Source organism: Balaenoptera musculus, chromosome 2, assembly GCF_009873245.2.
Source record: "Balaenoptera musculus isolate JJ_BM4_2016_0621 chromosome 2, mBalMus1.pri.v3, whole genome shotgun sequence".
Lineage (NCBI taxonomy): Eukaryota > Metazoa > Chordata > Mammalia > Artiodactyla > Balaenopteridae > Balaenoptera > Balaenoptera musculus.
The window spans coordinates 67,757,252-67,773,507 of record NC_045786.1 but is presented as its reverse complement, the minus strand read 5'-3'; the positions used below and the strand labels follow the sequence as shown (position 1 = coordinate 67,773,507).

Here is a 16,256-nt window from a genome sequence, read left to right as displayed (position 1 = left end):
ACATCAGTTTCTTACTGCTATACTTTAAAAAATGTATTCTGATTCTGCCCTCTTGTGGTTACTGAAAATGTCAGATCTTTACAGAACTTCACCCATTTTCCAAGATGGTTTTTTTTTGGGAGAGGGGAGCTAAATTATAAGAGTTTCTGTGTATTTCTGGGACAAGTCTTTTAACCATCTGTTTCTCAAAACATTTTTACTTACAAAGTGGATTTTATATCTGGATTTATGGAACATCTCATTCAACTTCGTGGATATTATACTAAATCCAAGGCTCCATTTTATACCAGACTTAAAAGGCTTGAATTCTAGACTAAAAGGCTTTAATTATGAAGAACAAAGTGTCAGTAAAAAAAATTCTAACCAAGATTCACACAACACATCCAAGTCATGTTTCTCACTGCCTCTTTGATCAGGTCTTTATTCAAAATTAGCTGTCCAAAATGATTTGACCTTTACCAAATAAACAAATTTAAGTTTATGAAGCAGCCTTCTTTTCCTCTGTGGTGGGTTTCTTTTCGGTGGGTTTCTTTTCTGTGGGCTTCTTTTTAGCAGGCTTCTTTTCGGCTGCTGGTTTCTTGGTCACTGCAGCCTTTTTTCCCACCAAAGCCTTCTTTGGCTTCTTTGGCTTCTTCAGCTTCTTAACACGAACAGCCTCTTTTCCCTTCTTTCCCACCACAGGCTTCTTGCCTGGAATCCCCTTCTCATCTGATTTGGCTTCTAGTGCTGCTGCTGCCCTATCCATCCGGATTTTGTGCTGCAACAAATTAGGAAGAAAATCTAAGAATCAAATCTTTCTAAAAACTCAACATGTATCAGCAAAACCCAAATTATTGCTTACGTTCTTGGCCTGGCGAAGAATGGTGTTCCGGCGCATGGTCTTTGCATATGGGTTTAGCTTCAACATGATTCTCAGGTTTTTCAGTGGATTCTTCTTCAGGACTCTGCGATGAATCTTCTTGCTATAAAAAGGTAGAGACTATATTTATAGTTTATTTACATTACCCATATTTCTGAAATACCCAATAGTGCGAGGCGGGCAAGAATTACAGTGAATATCACAACTTTACCGTGGTGCTCGGAGGGCTCTTTGGATCTCTGGGCTTTTCAAGATTCTGCTAAGGTCTGTATTGAGCATCTTGTGCATGGGGAGGCTGAATGAAAAAAGAAAACATTGACTATAGAGGCTAAACTCCTAGTTCTCATGTAACTGACTAAAGAACATGAACCTCAACAAAAGATTATTTTTAATCATTTAAGCTCTACAGAATACAATCAGAATTTCCACTATACTGTCACTTCTCTGAATCTCACCATTTCCACATATTGCATCTGTATACAAGGAGGAAATGGCAACACAATCCGTTATTTAGAAAATATGCAAACCAATTTTGAACACTATCCACAGCATAAACACCATGTTCGATATATGAATTACACTCACTTGTAGTTACTCTTGAGGGAGGCAGCTTTACGCCAGGTGCCATACAGCTCATCTAACTTGCGGAAAGCACTTTCAGTCCAAATGCAGAAACGTCCCACATGCCCACCAGGAGCAAGTTTCAAAATGTTCAGTTTGCTTACATTAAGCAGAGTAATTCCTTTTAAAGGGAAAACAAGAATTAGGGAGCCTGTATTTCAAAAGAAGAAACACAAATCATCTTTATAGCACCCAAGAAGTATTTTAATCATGAATTTCAACCATCAAGGGCTCACTCATTCAGCCAAGAATCAGAAGTTCCACAAAATCATGAATTTTCAGAAACACAGACCATAAAGTGAAATCTCATCATAATAAAAGCTGAGTAAGCTTGCATAGCATGAGTAATTAAAACATGTAAGCAGTACAGGAATTACCAGGGATGTTTCTGAAGGCCTTGATGATACCATTGTCCTCATTATAAATGATGCAGGGTCCCCTGCGCTGGATACGGCGACGGTTTCTCATTTTGCCTTTGCCAGCTCTCATTCGCTGCGAGGCGTAGACCTAACAAAGTGAGGTTTGGTATTTTGATTGAGATATGATCCCTGCAATAGATCTTCATAGTTTAAAAAAATTCACTTTACAGATGATCAAACTAGAGGCAAAAATGACTTGCCTAAATTTAACACAGCAATGATTTCAGGTTTCAAACTCAGGTAATGTGGTTCCAGAGTCCTTGCTCTCACATCCACTACGGTTTAGTTATACCGTCCCCCTTCAGTAATCTTTTGAAATTTAAAATCTGGCAACAAATTTGTGTGAAGGACCACAAAACCTACCTTTTTGATATCATTCCAAGCCTTAAGTTTCTTCAGGAGCAAAACAGCCTCCTTGGTCTTCTTGTAGCCTTCAACTTTATCTTCAACCACCAAAGGAAGTTCAGGAACTTCCTCTATACGATGACCTGACAAAGCCAATTAACAGTGACCTGGTTACCCTGCACCCTTTGAAAAACTGAATCGAACCCACAAAATAAAAATGGTGTATACAATTTGCCAAATCAGAATTTCCACAAATATCATGTGTTTCAGAAACACGGACCAATGAAGTGGAATCTCATCATTTTGACAGTTAAATAAAAAGAGGAAGCAACATGACAAAGTGGAAAAGCTTTCTAACAATATACTACATCACTTTATTTGAATTAGTTCCCCCAGTTACATAGTATTCACTGATGATTGAGTTGTTAGATAGACTGAAGTGGTTATAACTAGTATTTAGCAAACGGAAATTCAGCCAGACACTCTAGAATGAAGTGAATGTACACAGGCTATTAACCATTAACACCATGAAAAGGGTCAGGTATTAAAAAAAAGGGGTATTTTATACGACTCCTAGAATATAAAATATCACAAACCTTTAGACATGACCAGCGCTGGTAAAGCCGAGGCAGCCAACGCAGAGCAGATGGCATATCGTTTCTGCGTTGTATTCACTCTGCGGTGCCAACGTCGCCAGGTCTTGGTTGGTGCAAACATGCGGCCCCCACGACACATCTGTTTTCCCAGTTAAGAATCGCATTTCTCAAATTTTAGGAATTAAAAACAGGTTATGTCTTGCTCAGGAAGAATTTTCGTCACCCTTCTGAACCAGCTTACTGACAGCAGGCAACTGTCACTGAGAACAGAGTAAGGCGCAAATTACGACATCATTGCAAGCAAAACTTCCTACTATCAAACCTGTTGGCTTTAAAAATTACGACGGAAAAATCTTTCGGATTTCAAATCTGTCTAGAGAAATGTTTAATCTGGACACTAGCATCTTCAGCATAAATTATTTTCCAACTACTAACATGAAAAAACCAGGTCCAGCCTGCTAAATGCCACAGCTGACTAGTCTAGGTGGTGAAACAAAGGATACATTTCCAAAAGCACCCTGGCCAGAACGGTGAGTGCCGCCACCTCGAACCCTGGGAATTCGAGCCACAGCTCTGCCAGTACCCCAAGACTCAGCACTGGTTTGATGACCTGAAATTGTGAAGAAACACAAGTTTTGGCTACCCAACCACACCATTCTATGACTACCATGCACGGTAGCAAACAGCATCAGAACGTCCAGGAAAATCATGTGGTTCAGAAACACGGACCAATGGAGTGAAATTTCATCACTGCTGTTAAGTACCTCTTAAAAAGTCAACCGAGAAAAGACCTAAATCCATACCTGCTAATTCACTGACAGCATAGGGCTGTCTGTTGTTTTTGCGCAAGTTGGTGTGAACAAAGTTCACAATATCTGGTCGAATGGGAGCCTTGAACACAGCAGGCAAAGTGACATTTTTGCCAGATGACTCCCCCTTTTCAGAGTACACTGATATCAGTGGACGAGCACACGCCTGGGAAAAAGGAAAAAAATATTTATATTGACAAGCAATGTCAGGCACTCTTCTCACGTGCCAACAAAAGCATTAACGGTTCAGTTCCAGAAGAGACTAGAGTTTGATGAGGTAGATAACGCTTAAAGCAAAAACAAAGGTTAAGTTACCAACACACCATCAGGTCTATTAACATCAGTAAATACTTGAAGGACACTTAAGATTCTCAAGTTCTGCCACAGAATTTTCATCATTTTCAAAGAGAACGCTTTATGATTAAACTTTTAAATCAGGCCTTAGAAAGCAAAATAATCAAAACCATACTGTAAGGTTTGAAAATGCAATTTAATGCCATCGTTCAAACTCTTTCATCCCAAATGTCAGCGAATCTACCAGGGCTCCACTCCTCCAAACATCCATCCTTGCCCCCTTCATCCCATTCCAAACACAGGTTTCAAAAATTACTAGTAAAAACAACAGCCCTGTTACTTCTTGCTCAATCTTCTCCAAAGACTTACCACCCGAAAGGAAAACATCCCAAGCAGGACCTACACAACCTGCTCAACCTCGCTTACCATACTCTCTTCCAGATGCTCAGGCCTACACTCAGGGCCATCCCTGTCCTGCCTCAGATGTAACGAGTCTCCTACCTAAAGATACCCTTCCTCACTTCCTTCAGGTTTCTCTGATCACTGTTTATAAAGCCCAATTACTGCTTCCTCTCCAACTTCCTATGTCTACAACACTTACTACCATTGAACATTACAATGCATTTTGACCAGCTCAATTACGATCGAAAACTGCATAAGGATAGTGCTTTTTCCCTATTTTGTTCACTCAACTCCCCAAGGCACATATACAGACGTTATTTATGCAGTACATACACAACAATTAAATTTTAAAGCAAGAGGACCAAAATGCTTTCAGAGGCAATTCTTAAGATGAACACACAATAATTCAGGAAAAAAGTGGAAATACAAGTTTTTTCTTTAACGAAATCTCTCAAAAGACGGAAATATTCCTTACTAAACCGGGCACGGAGATACAAGACCCCAAGCTGACTCTCACCCAGACTCAGTCTTAGGCCCTGCAAATTTCCAAGTCTTCAGTGGAACCCATTCTTTCAAGATCCAAGAGAAGCCAGAATTCCAAAGGTCCTTCTGCGCCCGAGAACGATCTGGGGGTCCTCCTGTGTCGCTTCCAGACGCGCCCTGCGCCGGCTCGCACACGTTGCCTCTAAGATGGCTGCCGTAGAGCCTCACTTCCCAGATTCCAGCCACAAACAGACGCCCTGTGGTCCCCATCTCCTTCTCCTCGCTTCCCCTCATGAAGATTTTATGCCCTCAACCCCCAAGCCCATTCCTGCCAGGCCCCAAGAGCAGAGGACGGTCCAACAGAGAGAACTTTCACTCACCATGGCGGGGAGAGGAGAACGCCACGCTCCTCTCAACCCGGCGGCTCCCACAGGAAAAGGAAATGCTTGGCACTCCCACTCTGTATGTAATCTTCAACTCGTCCCCCACCCTGCCCCGTCTCAAAACCAACCCAGGGACACAAAATATATCTCTACCACTCTAAAAAAATAAAAGTAGCGTATTATTTCTTCATATATGTCAAATTACGGTATCTATTGACTTCCAAAGCCAAAAAGAGCACTTAGAAACAAGGGACTCCTTTTCGCGGAGTAATCCATAAGGGGGCGTGGCCAACTCTCGCGAGACGACTGTCTTTTCCCCCTCAACCGTTACAACTTATTTTAACTTTTTCTTACGGGAATGGAAAACTATTGGGACAGGAAAAACAGCTGTGTGCTGTAAAACAAAAGTTTAACTTTGTGGACAAACGGGACCTGTTGGGGGGGGTGTGGGTAAAAGTAGTCCCGGCGGGGGGTCATAACCCCGGAAGTCAGCGTCTGGCGCGCATTTCAGTTTGGCGGTTTCGGATCTGCAGTCAAACTGGGGCGGGATGTGGTCGCGAACCAACCGAGCTGCTGAGGAGTTTTACGCTCGTCTCCTTCAGTGAGTAGTAGCCCCTGCTTTTGGCTTGGCTGTGAGGATAGCACTTCTCCTTCGGGGTATCTCGATCCCCGCCCCAAGCCTCTTTCCACAGCCTTGGGGATTAGCGCCTTGCCAGTTTCCAGCGGCGCGAATGTTGTAGACGAAGTCCGCTTTCCCGGGAGCTGGAAGCTGGGGAGACGCCGGTTACCTGCTCCAGTGTGGGGCTGGCGCTGTAGGCCCTGCTGCTTGTAGTTTCGTTTAGGAGAAAACGTGTACATTGTCACCCGAGGTGGAAGGTGACAAGTTTTCCAAGAGGCGCATTATTCACTCTGATAATGCACACAACTTCTGATATGTTAGGGGCACCTACCAGGATAGAGAAAACTAGATGTTGACATCCTTCACCTGTTTAAAGCCTGGCTGGCGTGAAACGTGTTGTTATAGTCTATTCAAAATAGTTATATGAGCAACAGTTATAATGATAACGTGATGGTGTGTCGGCTCTTTAAAGCACCTTTGTTTCACAGTGCTCTAAGACTTCGTTTTATTCGTATAGTGAATACTAGTACTAAAGGGGATTCCATCCAGTTCTGTATCCAACATAAAAATCTAATCCAGTAGTTCTCAAATTTGAGCGTGAATCAGTATCACCTGGCAGGTTGCCAAAACAGATTGCTGGGCCCCCTTCCAGGGTTTCTCATTTAGTAGGTCTGGGGTGGGGCTAAAGAATTTCCCTTTCTAACCAATTTCAGGTGAAACAGATGCTGCGGGGCCTGACACCACACTTTGATAACTGTTGTAATCTAACCCCTTCTTTTCTAAATGCCATACTTTTTCATTATTTGTTTTCATTGCTTTTATTTCCTGCTTACAAAAGTGGTAATGCTTGTCAGTTTTTTCAACATTATAGAAAGATCACTAGCTTTTTCTTTCTTTTTTTTTTTAAACAATGTCTTGGATAGCTTTCAGTATGAGAGCCTATACATCTCATTGTTTTTAACGGCTATATAATACTTCATTGTATGGCTGTTTTATGTTTATTTAACCAGTCCCTTGTTGATACAACTTTATTTAGATCTTTTGCATTTTCTAATTATTTCATAGGTGTTAGTCTTTCTCTCCACTTGTAAGCACCAATAGTCTCTCTTCTCTTGAATCCCTCACAATGCCTTTGTAGCCACCTGCCTACTGGAAATTTCCAAATGAGACCTCAAACTCAACATTTGTGAAACTGAATTCATCTATTCCCCACAACCTGACATTCTCCTGAATTCTGTCTATGAGTTAAGAATTCCAAGTCCAAGACTGTCACTTGGTTCTCTTCCACTGCCACCCACCCCGTCCCATCTAGTCAGTCACCAGGTGCCCTTGTTCTCCCTGCATCCCTACTGCTTTTGTTCACCATCATCACTTTTTTGAAGTACTGCAAGTTATTCACAGCTATTTTCCTGGCCTCCAAGTTTATAGCCTCCACATCAGGAGGTCAGGGGGATCTTTCTCATTTAAAATCTTGTTGTGAGCTCCTCTTGGCTTTCAGCATACAGTTCAAGCGCTCTAGCAAAACCTCTTCCTTTGTGCCTTGATAGCAACCCCCACTCCCCTCTGTTGGGACTCATCACCCTGTATTGCAATTGTTGGTTTGCTAGTTGGACTGCAGTCAAGACTATGAACCAGGGACTATGCATTTGTTTTGTATCTTGGACGTTTAGTAAGAATTGTTGACTAAATATTATGGCATAGTATGAGTGTGTTTCGTGTTTGGTAATTGCAATCATTGTTGCTTTTGTTGTGGTCATCCATTTACAATGCTTGGTGTCAGTCTATTTATCTCTTGTAAAAATAAAATACAGTGTGTGTGTGTGAAAAAAAAAAAAAAAAAGAATTGTTGACTAAAAAAAACCAAAACCCAAAAGATATGTTATTCAGGGACCTTACTGAGGAATACAGCCTGGGAATCAGCTTCTCAGATAGCTCCGAAGAACTGTTCCAAAGAGGTAAGGGAGTAGCCAAAATATATAGGAGTTTTTGCTGGGGGAATAAACAAACAAAAACAAAGCAAAACAAAACAAAAAAGTAGTTGAACATCAAAAGTTCACTACTAATCACAAGAACAGACATCTCAAGTTAATGATTTTAGTGCTTTTCCATGTATGGGAAGATGTAAGAGTCTGGACTCATTGAAATTACTCCTTTGCTATGCATCTTAACTGTCTAGGGCCAGTAGCCTGTTTTTCTGCATCCTGAATTCCCCTCAGGGTGCACCAGGGTGGCTTCAGTGGCTGATGGTTTTATGGCGGGCAGCGTTCGATGTTTACCAGAACGGCAGGCAACTTTTTTGTCCACAGAGTGCCTGCCCATAATACACATACTGGTGAAATGATTCTTGAATGATTGATTGAATAACATCCCTGAGTTATGCATACATAGAAGTTAAACTTCTTTAAGAATAAGTCACAATCTTGTCCAAAATGTGAGACATAGTTTTTATTTCAGTGAGTTATAGAGTGGATCAAACACTAAATGGTATCCTGAAACCATTCTGTTGGGTTCCTTTAGGACTCTAAAGATTCTTTGCTCTTTCAGAGTGTGGATCAGGCTGGTGTGCATTTTGGTATGTTAATGGTTAATGGTTTACATGCTTTGGGATCAACTTTCTTGAATAAAATGATAATTATGAAGTATCTTAGAGTTTTGTGCTTACCTTTTAAAAAGGAAATGCTTTAGCATTATCAAATTTACTAATTTTTTAGTGACAGCTCATGAAAACAGGGAGGATGGATGCTTCCATTTTAGCAATAGAAATCCAAGGCCTGGGACCCTTAAATAACTTCTCCATGGTTACCCGCTGATTCAGTGGCAGGTCAGAATCCAGTCATTTTTACTTCCCAAAAGTCGTGTAGTAACTTACATTTTAATAGTAATTGGTACTGTGTTTTAAAAGTTACAAGAGTAGAGGTAGGCAACCTAATTTCCTGCTGCCTCTGAGAAGCAGTAGTACCCACTTCGGGGCAGCTGTCTATTAATCTCTATCACATCTCTTTTTTTTTCCTCGTTAACCTAATACTCTTTTTCTGCTTTTTTCTCCCTTCTCAACTATGCCTTAGGACTGCCATGAATACTTTGCATTTTGCTTTTCTCTCGGAGAAAGTAATGACTAATTCCTGAGTTTAAATGACAGAATACTATAGCTCTATTTTTCACATGTGGTTCTGCATTTCAGGGAATTTGATGAAGAAAAGAAAGGCATCTGTAAAGATCCATTTATCTATGAGGTATGAACATTTTATTTGGTTTTTAAACAACTCAATCATCCTAAAATTTTGAGTTTGTAAAAGTTGAGTTTACTGAAGTTAATTTACATAGACTAAATTTCACCCTTTTAGAGTACAGTTCTATGAATTTTTACAAATGCATTTAGTCATATAACAACCCCCATAATCAAGAACATTGCTATCACCTCCAAAAAATCCCCTCATGTCCCTTTATAGCCAACCGTTTCCCCTGTTCCCTGGCAACTACTAATCTGTTTTATATCTCTGTTTTCTGTCTTCTGTTTTGCCTTTTCCAGAATGTCATATAAATAAAACCGTACAGTTTGTAGCCTTTTGGGTCAGGCTTCTCTCAATGAGTATGTAATGCATTGAGATTCAACTGTGTTGTTGTGTGTATCAGTAGTTCATTCCTTTTTATTGTTGAGTAGTATTCCACTGTTTTGCCAGTTGATGGACACTTGGATTGTTTCCAGTTTTTGATAATTATGAAGAAAGCTGCTATAAACATTCATGAATTTATTAAGTTTAAGCATCTAATATATGCCAAGTGTTCCATAGGTAAACTCCCCATAGAACTTAATCCCTTAAAACAATTAGCAAACTAAAATTTGTATTCTAAAAGACGAGCTGAGGAGAAATAGTCATAAATGATAAGGGCTAATATCCATGTGTGTAAAATATATAAAAAACTCTTAAAATCAATAAGGAAAAAAGACAATCATAATAGAAGAATAGGCAAAGGATACAAATAAGTAACCACAGAAAGAAAAATACAAATACTGTTGACCCTTGAACAACAAAGGGGTTAAGGGTGCTGGCCCTCTATAGTCAAAAATCTGAGTATAACTTTATAGTGGACTCTCCCTATATGTGGTTCCTCTGTATCTGAGGTTCTACATCTGTGGATTCAACCGACAGTGGGTCATGTAGTACTATAGTGTTTACTGTTGAAAAAAATTTGTGTGTAAGTGGACCCACACAGGTAAAACCTGTGTTCTTCAATGGCCAACTGTATAGTTACCTCTTACAATCTGAATTCTCACTAACCAAACTCAAAAATCAAGTATATCCAAGTAAATGTATTATTAATCCCTCCCTATCTGGATTATTACCAGTTGGTACCTATATTAGTTTCCTATGGCTGCTGTAACAATGTACTACACATTAGTTTTCTTAAAACATGAGAAATGTATTCTCTCACAGTTCTGGGGACTAGGAGTCTGAAATCAAGGTGTCAGCAGGGCTGTGTTCCAGCTGAAGGCTCTATGAAAGGATCCTTCCTTGCTTCCTCCTAGCTTCTGGTAGTTTCCAACAATCCTTGGTGTTTCCTGGCTTGTTGAAACACCTGCCTTTGTCAGCAAATGGCATTCTCCCTGTGTGTCTCTGTCTCTAAATCTCCCTATCCTTGTAAATATACCAGTCATTTGGTTTAGGGCCACCCCCCCCAACCTAGTTAATCTTCATCTTAATTTAATTACATTTGCAAAGGTCCTATTTCCAAATAAGGTCACGTTCAGAGGAACCAGAGGTTAGGACTTCAACTTATCTTTTGGGGGGACATAATTCTACCCACAACAGTATTTGATCAAGAACTTAGTAGATCAGAATAACAAAGCATCCTTTGCTCTCTGAACTTGGTATCTAAATGCTTCAATATCCAAACTAAGAAATAGGTTCAAATAGTGAGAGATATTTGTCAATAACAAGAATATTAGAGGCTGTTCACTCTCATTAGTGATCAAATAAATGAAAATTAAAACAATAACAAGATAAAGGTAAAAATAAACAATGAAAATAATGTGTTGACCTAAGTGATGGGAATGCAAATATGTGGGTATGACATATTTGAAAGGCAATTTGACAATATCAATGTGATTTTAGATATTCATCTTAAAGTACTTAAAGGATGTCCATTATCAATTGTTTGTTATAGCATATTACTTGAAAATACCCAAATGTTGAATAATATGGAATTATGTGATGGTAGATCCATGGTACTAGACAGCCTAAGAACATTTAATGGCATGGAAAGAAGTTCATGATATGAAACCATTAGAATGTTTATTTTTTAAGCAAAATCCTATTGAGTTATCAAAATAACAGATATATTTCTATTATTTTAATTTATTTATTTATTATTTATTTATTTTGGCTGAGTTGGGTCTTTGTTGCTGCGCGCAGGCTTTCTCTAATTGTGGTGAGCGTGGGCTACTCTTTGTTGCAGTGCGTGCGCTTCTCACTGTGGTGGTTTCTCTTGTTGCGGAGCACGGGTTCTAGGCACGCAGGCTTCAGTAGTTGTGGCACGTGGGCTCAGTAGTTGTGGCTCGCAGGCTTAGGTGCTCTGCGACCTGTGGGATCTTCCCCGACCAGGGATGGAACCTGTGTCCCCTACATTGGCAGGCAGATTCTTAACCACTGCACCACCAGGGAAGTCCCGATATGTTTCTCTTTAAATAGATTTATTTATATGTCTGGAAAAAGATCAGGCAAAATATACACCAAAAAGACTAATAATAGTAGTGACTGCTCTGGCTAGTAGAATTATAGATGAGTTTAAAAAAATCTCTTTTAGCTACCTGTTTTCAAACTTTTCTACAATAAATGTTTATTGCAATTGGAATGAAGAAATATGCAATTCCTATAAACTGATAAAGTTCTAAATTCCATAGTACAATCAGAAAAAAAGATAATATTTAGTAAAGAGCTAATTTTATGGTTCATAACAGTAAATCCAATATGATTAGGGGAAGAGGATGTCAGTGTGATCCTAATCAAAAGGTCTTACCAGGCAGGGTGCTCTTTAGGTGGGCCTTGAAGCACATAGATAACAGATATAAGAGCTAGAATTTTTTTTTTTTGGCCATGCCACAGCTTGCAGGGATCTTAGTTCTCCGACCAGGGATCGAACCCGCGCCCTCGGCAGTGAAAGTGCAGAGTCCTAACCACTCGACCTCCAGAGAATTCCCCAGCTAGATTTTCTCAACATGAAAAACAACATGAGCAAAGAATAAATGAAATTATATTTTGAAAACATTACGTCTTGTTCAAATTCTCTTTTCCAGTTACTTGCATAGAGCTGGTCTTTATGTGTTTAAATATTTGTACATATATATGTGTGTATTTATAACATTGCTGGACCTTAATCTGTTTTTAATAGGCTGATGTTCAAGTGCAGTTGATCAGCAAAGGCCAACCAAACCCTTTGAAAAATATTCTAAATGAAAATGACACAGTATTCATCGTGGAAAAAGTGGTAAGTAGTGCTTGGGCTTTGTGGTTAATTCTTAACAGCCAAATTTGGTTTCTTGTGGATAATCTCAAATGTACACATTTTCTCAAATGTACACATTTTCTTATCAGCATGTTAGTGACAGTGGATTCTAATATCTTTTAGTAGTAAGTACAGTGCTGTCCAATAGAGAGATAATGTGAACCACATACGTAATTAAAAATTTTCTGGTAGCCTCATTGCAAAAAAAAGGTAATTAATTTTCATACTGTAAAATTGACTTTGTCTTTTGTTGTTCAGTTGTGTGAATTAACACATGTCTACAATCTGGTAATCACCATCATAATCAGAACACAAAACAGTTCCATCACCCCAAAAAACTCCCTCGTGCTATCCCTTTAAAATCATTCCCTCTATAAAATGGATAACTAATAAGAACCTGCTGTATAAAAAAATAAAGTAAAATTCAGAAATTCAAAAAAAAAAAATCATTCCCTCTTCTCCCTCACTGTAGCTTTATCTTCTTAAGAATGTCATGAATGGAATCATACAAAAGTGTGTAACCTTTTTTTTAAATTTATTTATTTATTTATTTTTGGCTGTGTTGGGTCTTCGTTTCTGTGCGAGGGCTTTCTCTAGTTGTGGCAAGCGGGGGCCACTCTTCATCGCGGTGCGCGGGCCTCTCACCATCGCGGCCTCTCTTGTTGCGGAGCACAGGCTCCAGACGCGCAGGCTCAGTAATTGTGGCTCACGGGCCCAGCTGCTCCGCGGCATGTGGGATCCTCCCAGATCAGGGCTCGAACCCGTGTCCCCTGCACCGGCAGGCGGATTCTCAACCACTGCGCCACCAGGGAAGCCCCCAAAAGTGTGTAACCTTTTGAGTCTGGCTTCTTTCACTCAGTGTAATAATGCCTTTGAGATTCATTCAAGTTGTGTGTGTATTAATGGTTCATTTCTTTTAACTGCTGAGTAGTATTCTGTGGTATGGATGTACCACAGTTTCTTTACCCATTCATCCTTTGAAGGACATTTGGGTTGTTTTCAGTCTTCAATGATCACTAATAGAGCTACTATAATCATTTTTATACAGAATTTTATGTGAGCACAGTTTTCTTTAAATGGGTAGGAGTGGGATTGCTGGGTCTGAAATTATGTTTAATAATGCTTTTATTTAATCTAATTTATCTAATGTTATCATTTCAATACCTAATTCATGTAAAAATCATTAATGAGATTTTAAGTTCTTTTTTCCATACTACGTCTTCAAAATCTGGTATGTATTTTACACTTAAATCTCAATTTGATCTGGCCACATTTCAGGTGCTCAAAAGCCACATGTGGCTGGTGGGTGGCTACTGTTTTGAACAGCACAGCATAAGTAGCTATGACTCGTGAATTTCTACTTTAATTTTTGCTTGTTAAATGTAACAAGAGGGGACTTCTTATTTTTTGCATCACTTTATAATTACAGCCTTACACCTTTGTGGGGTTTTTTTTTTCCTCTTTTTTTTATTTTTTGAATTTTTGAATTTTATTTTATTTATTGTTCTTATTAGTTATCTGTTTTATACATATTAGTGTATACATGTCAATCCCAATCTCCCAGTTCATCCCACTCCCCCAAGCCCTGCCGCTTTCCCCGCTTGGTGTCCATACGTGTGTTCTCTACATGTGCGTCTCTAGTTCTGCCCTGCACACCGCGCCTTTGTGTTTGAAGTTCGGGAACTGTTTTGGCAGAGCAGTAACAGTGATGTTAACTGAGTGCTGATAATGCTGTCACATTACACAGTTGCTTTGGGGCCAGGACCCATTCTTGGGTATATTGTTTCCCGAAGTAGATAGGAACAGGATCTAATAGGGGAAAGTGGATGTTCCTTTAGAAGGAATATCTCTGTCTGCTTTAGGGCCCACATGCTGTCTGGACCGAGATTGAGATGAGTGAACAGAGAGCTCTTTATTTTAAATACACACAGAAACTTCTTTCTGAGGAGGGGACCTATTTATTTGCCTTTTGTATTCATGATGCTTATCAGTGGTGGACAGATGCTTGGAAAATAATTATAGGTGAATTATGTGGTTGAATTTAGACTTTTCCCCTAGAAGGGAAAATGTTTGTTGAGCAAAAGCTGAAAAAATGAAGATGGTCGGATGAAGATGAGTTACCTGGGAAAAGGCAAAGATGAGCAGAGGGATTTGTGGAAATTGGTTGGGATACTAGTGAGGATGCAGCTTGGAGCTGTGAGGAGTCACCTGGCGCTTTTGGATGGGGAACAATGAAAATGGGCTTTATTTCTACAAAGATCAGTGGAGCTTAAAGCATGAGTTTTAGGTAGATGGATATTGAAAAGTAGAACGGAAGGAAAAATGACATTTCTTGGATACTTCTAGGAACTATTTGGAAACCCAGGCCTGGAAGGGAATAAAATCTGGAATCTGGCAGCAGAAATTCAAAGTTGAGGAAACATCTAGGTCAGATACCTATTAAGTATTTACTGCTAGAAGAGCTTAGTGGATAAGAACTTGAGTTTTGAAGTCAGACTACCTAGATTCAAATGTTAGATTTGCCGCTCAGCAGCTGTGTTATTCTAGGCAAGCTATTCAGCCATTCACTAGCTCAGTTTTCCGGTCAATAAAACAGGGTTAATAATAGTATCTATCTCAGGGTTTTTATGAAAAATGAAAGAAAGCTTGGAACAGTACTGGTACATAGTACATGCTCAGGAAATGTTAATTCGTAAAATTATTGTTATTATTGGCAGAACTGAGCTATTTAGCTACTTAAACACATGGATATCAGAAACACAAATGAGAGCTGATAGCCCTAAGAGGAATAGACTTAAAGAGTAAGGGCTGTGAACCTTCAAGTTTGTGGAGTGACAAAATCAGGGAGTCTTCCATGGGTTTCCCTTGGTGTTTGTACATCATTTTGTACGTGGTAGAGCACTTCCTTTTCTGATGGTATCAGATACTTCCTTTATTAGTAGCAACTTAGATCAATATCTTTATAGGACAGTGGAAATGCTTCTGATGGTGAGATTTATTGGTACCAAATTGGTTTGTACCTATGATTCTTTTCATAACCCAATCATTTTTTGCTTAAGCGTTTAGAAATCAGTACGTTATGTTCTAGCATAGTGAAGAGTTGACCGTTACCTTAAGTGTTCTTTTACCTGGTTAAATAATTAAACATTTTTAAAGCTTTTAGAAAAGGAAGAAACAAGTCATGTTGAAGAACTACAATCTGAAGAAACTGCTATCTCTGATTTCTCTACTGGTGAAAATGTTGGACCACTTGCTTTACCAGTTGGGAGAGCCAGGTAAGTTTTTTCTTAGTGTAGGGGTGGAGGGTAGGATTTAAATAGAAGTGTTCTTATAAACATTGGGAAAAAAATATGTATCTAGCTAGATCCCTCCCTCTCTCCTTTCGCCTCCCCCTTGATGTGTATACTCAATTCTCTAAGGATAGCTCTACTTGACTGTTCTTGACTGTCCCATAGGTATCCCAAGCCTAACTCAGATGACTGCGGTGATCTTCCCTTTCTCCATTCCTCTATACTGTTTACTGTTGTTGCTTTGTAATTGTTTTCCTTATTTCTAATCTGGTTCCTCGCCAGTCTTTTTTCCTCACTGCTGCCAGAGTGATCTTTATAAAATGAAAGACTGATTGTATTGCTTCCCTGCTTAAAAATCCTTCAGTGGTTCTTTTGCCTCATGATAAAATCCAGATTCCTTATGAGTGACACATAGGAGCCTTCAGCATCCAATCCAGTGGTCCTCCATGAGGGGTGCCATACTCAGCAGGCAATTGGAAATATGCAGGGATACTTTTTGATTGTCACAGTGATTCAGGGGAGCTTTTGGCCTGGGCCATGGATGGTAAATGTCCTGCAATGCATGGGGCTCTCCTGTCCAACGAGGAATGATCCCACCCAGATGCCAGTAGTGCCCCTGTTAGAAACCCTAC

The 16,256-nt window shown here is 39.6% G+C and overlaps 2 protein-coding genes and 4 non-coding genes across 8 annotated transcripts in view; 1 reads left to right on the top strand and 5 right to left on the bottom strand.

The window, feature by feature from the left end:
* Positions 1-388: 388 nt before the first annotated feature.
* Positions 389-5,319, bottom strand: RPL4 (ribosomal protein L4). Its single transcript, XM_036844647.1, has 10 exons — positions 5,209-5,319; positions 3,644-3,815; positions 3,344-3,450; positions 2,841-2,979; positions 2,263-2,387; positions 1,858-1,987; positions 1,445-1,601; positions 1,071-1,154; positions 842-962; positions 389-757 (listed from the first exon to the last, which is right to left on the bottom strand). Exons 1-10 carry the CDS (start codon positions 5,209-5,211, stop codon positions 479-481), a joined length of 1,317 nt encoding a protein of 438 aa, XP_036700542.1. The 5' UTR covers positions 5,212-5,319; the 3' UTR covers positions 389-478.
* Positions 1,728-1,798, bottom strand: LOC118891425. Its single transcript, XR_005019001.1, has one exon. It is a non-coding gene; the product is annotated as a small nucleolar RNA SNORD18 (small nucleolar RNA).
* On the bottom strand, positions 2,480-2,551 carry LOC118891424. The gene has a single exon (XR_005019000.1). It is a non-coding gene; the product is annotated as a small nucleolar RNA SNORD18 (small nucleolar RNA).
* Positions 3,041-3,139, bottom strand: LOC118891457. The gene has a single exon (XR_005019028.1). It is a non-coding gene; the product is annotated as a small nucleolar RNA SNORD16 (small nucleolar RNA).
* On the bottom strand, positions 3,525-3,595 carry LOC118891426. The gene has a single exon (XR_005019002.1). It is a non-coding gene; the product is annotated as a small nucleolar RNA SNORD18 (small nucleolar RNA).
* A 201-nt stretch (positions 5,320-5,520) lies between the features above and the next one.
* The window catches only part of ZWILCH (zwilch kinetochore protein), a 39,048-nt gene continuing 28,312 nt past the window's right edge, over positions 5,521-16,256 (top strand). For 2 of the 3 annotated variants that reach the window (XM_036845266.1, XM_036845265.1), the window contains exons 1-4: positions 5,521-5,812; positions 9,012-9,063; positions 12,221-12,316; positions 15,491-15,609. In XM_036845266.1, coding sequence (XP_036701161.1) covers positions 5,760-5,812; positions 9,012-9,063; positions 12,221-12,316; positions 15,491-15,609 — 320 coding nt within the window. In that variant the 5' untranslated portion in view covers positions 5,521-5,759. The remainder of the gene's footprint in view (positions 5,813-9,011; positions 9,064-12,220; positions 12,317-15,490; positions 15,610-16,256) is intronic. The other variant, XM_036845267.1, reaches the window with a different exon arrangement.

Excerpts from the sequence above, each read along its gene's own strand:
- RPL4 (XM_036844647.1), bottom strand. Across the intron at positions 1,602-1,857 it reads GGCCTTCAGAAACATCCCTG|GAATTACTCTGCTTAATGTA; the intron begins GTAATTCCTGTA and ends TCCCTTTAAAAG. Across the intron at positions 758-841 it reads TTCTTCGCCAGGCCAAGAAC|CACAAAATCCGGATGGATAG; the intron begins GTAAGCAATAAT and ends AATTTGTTGCAG.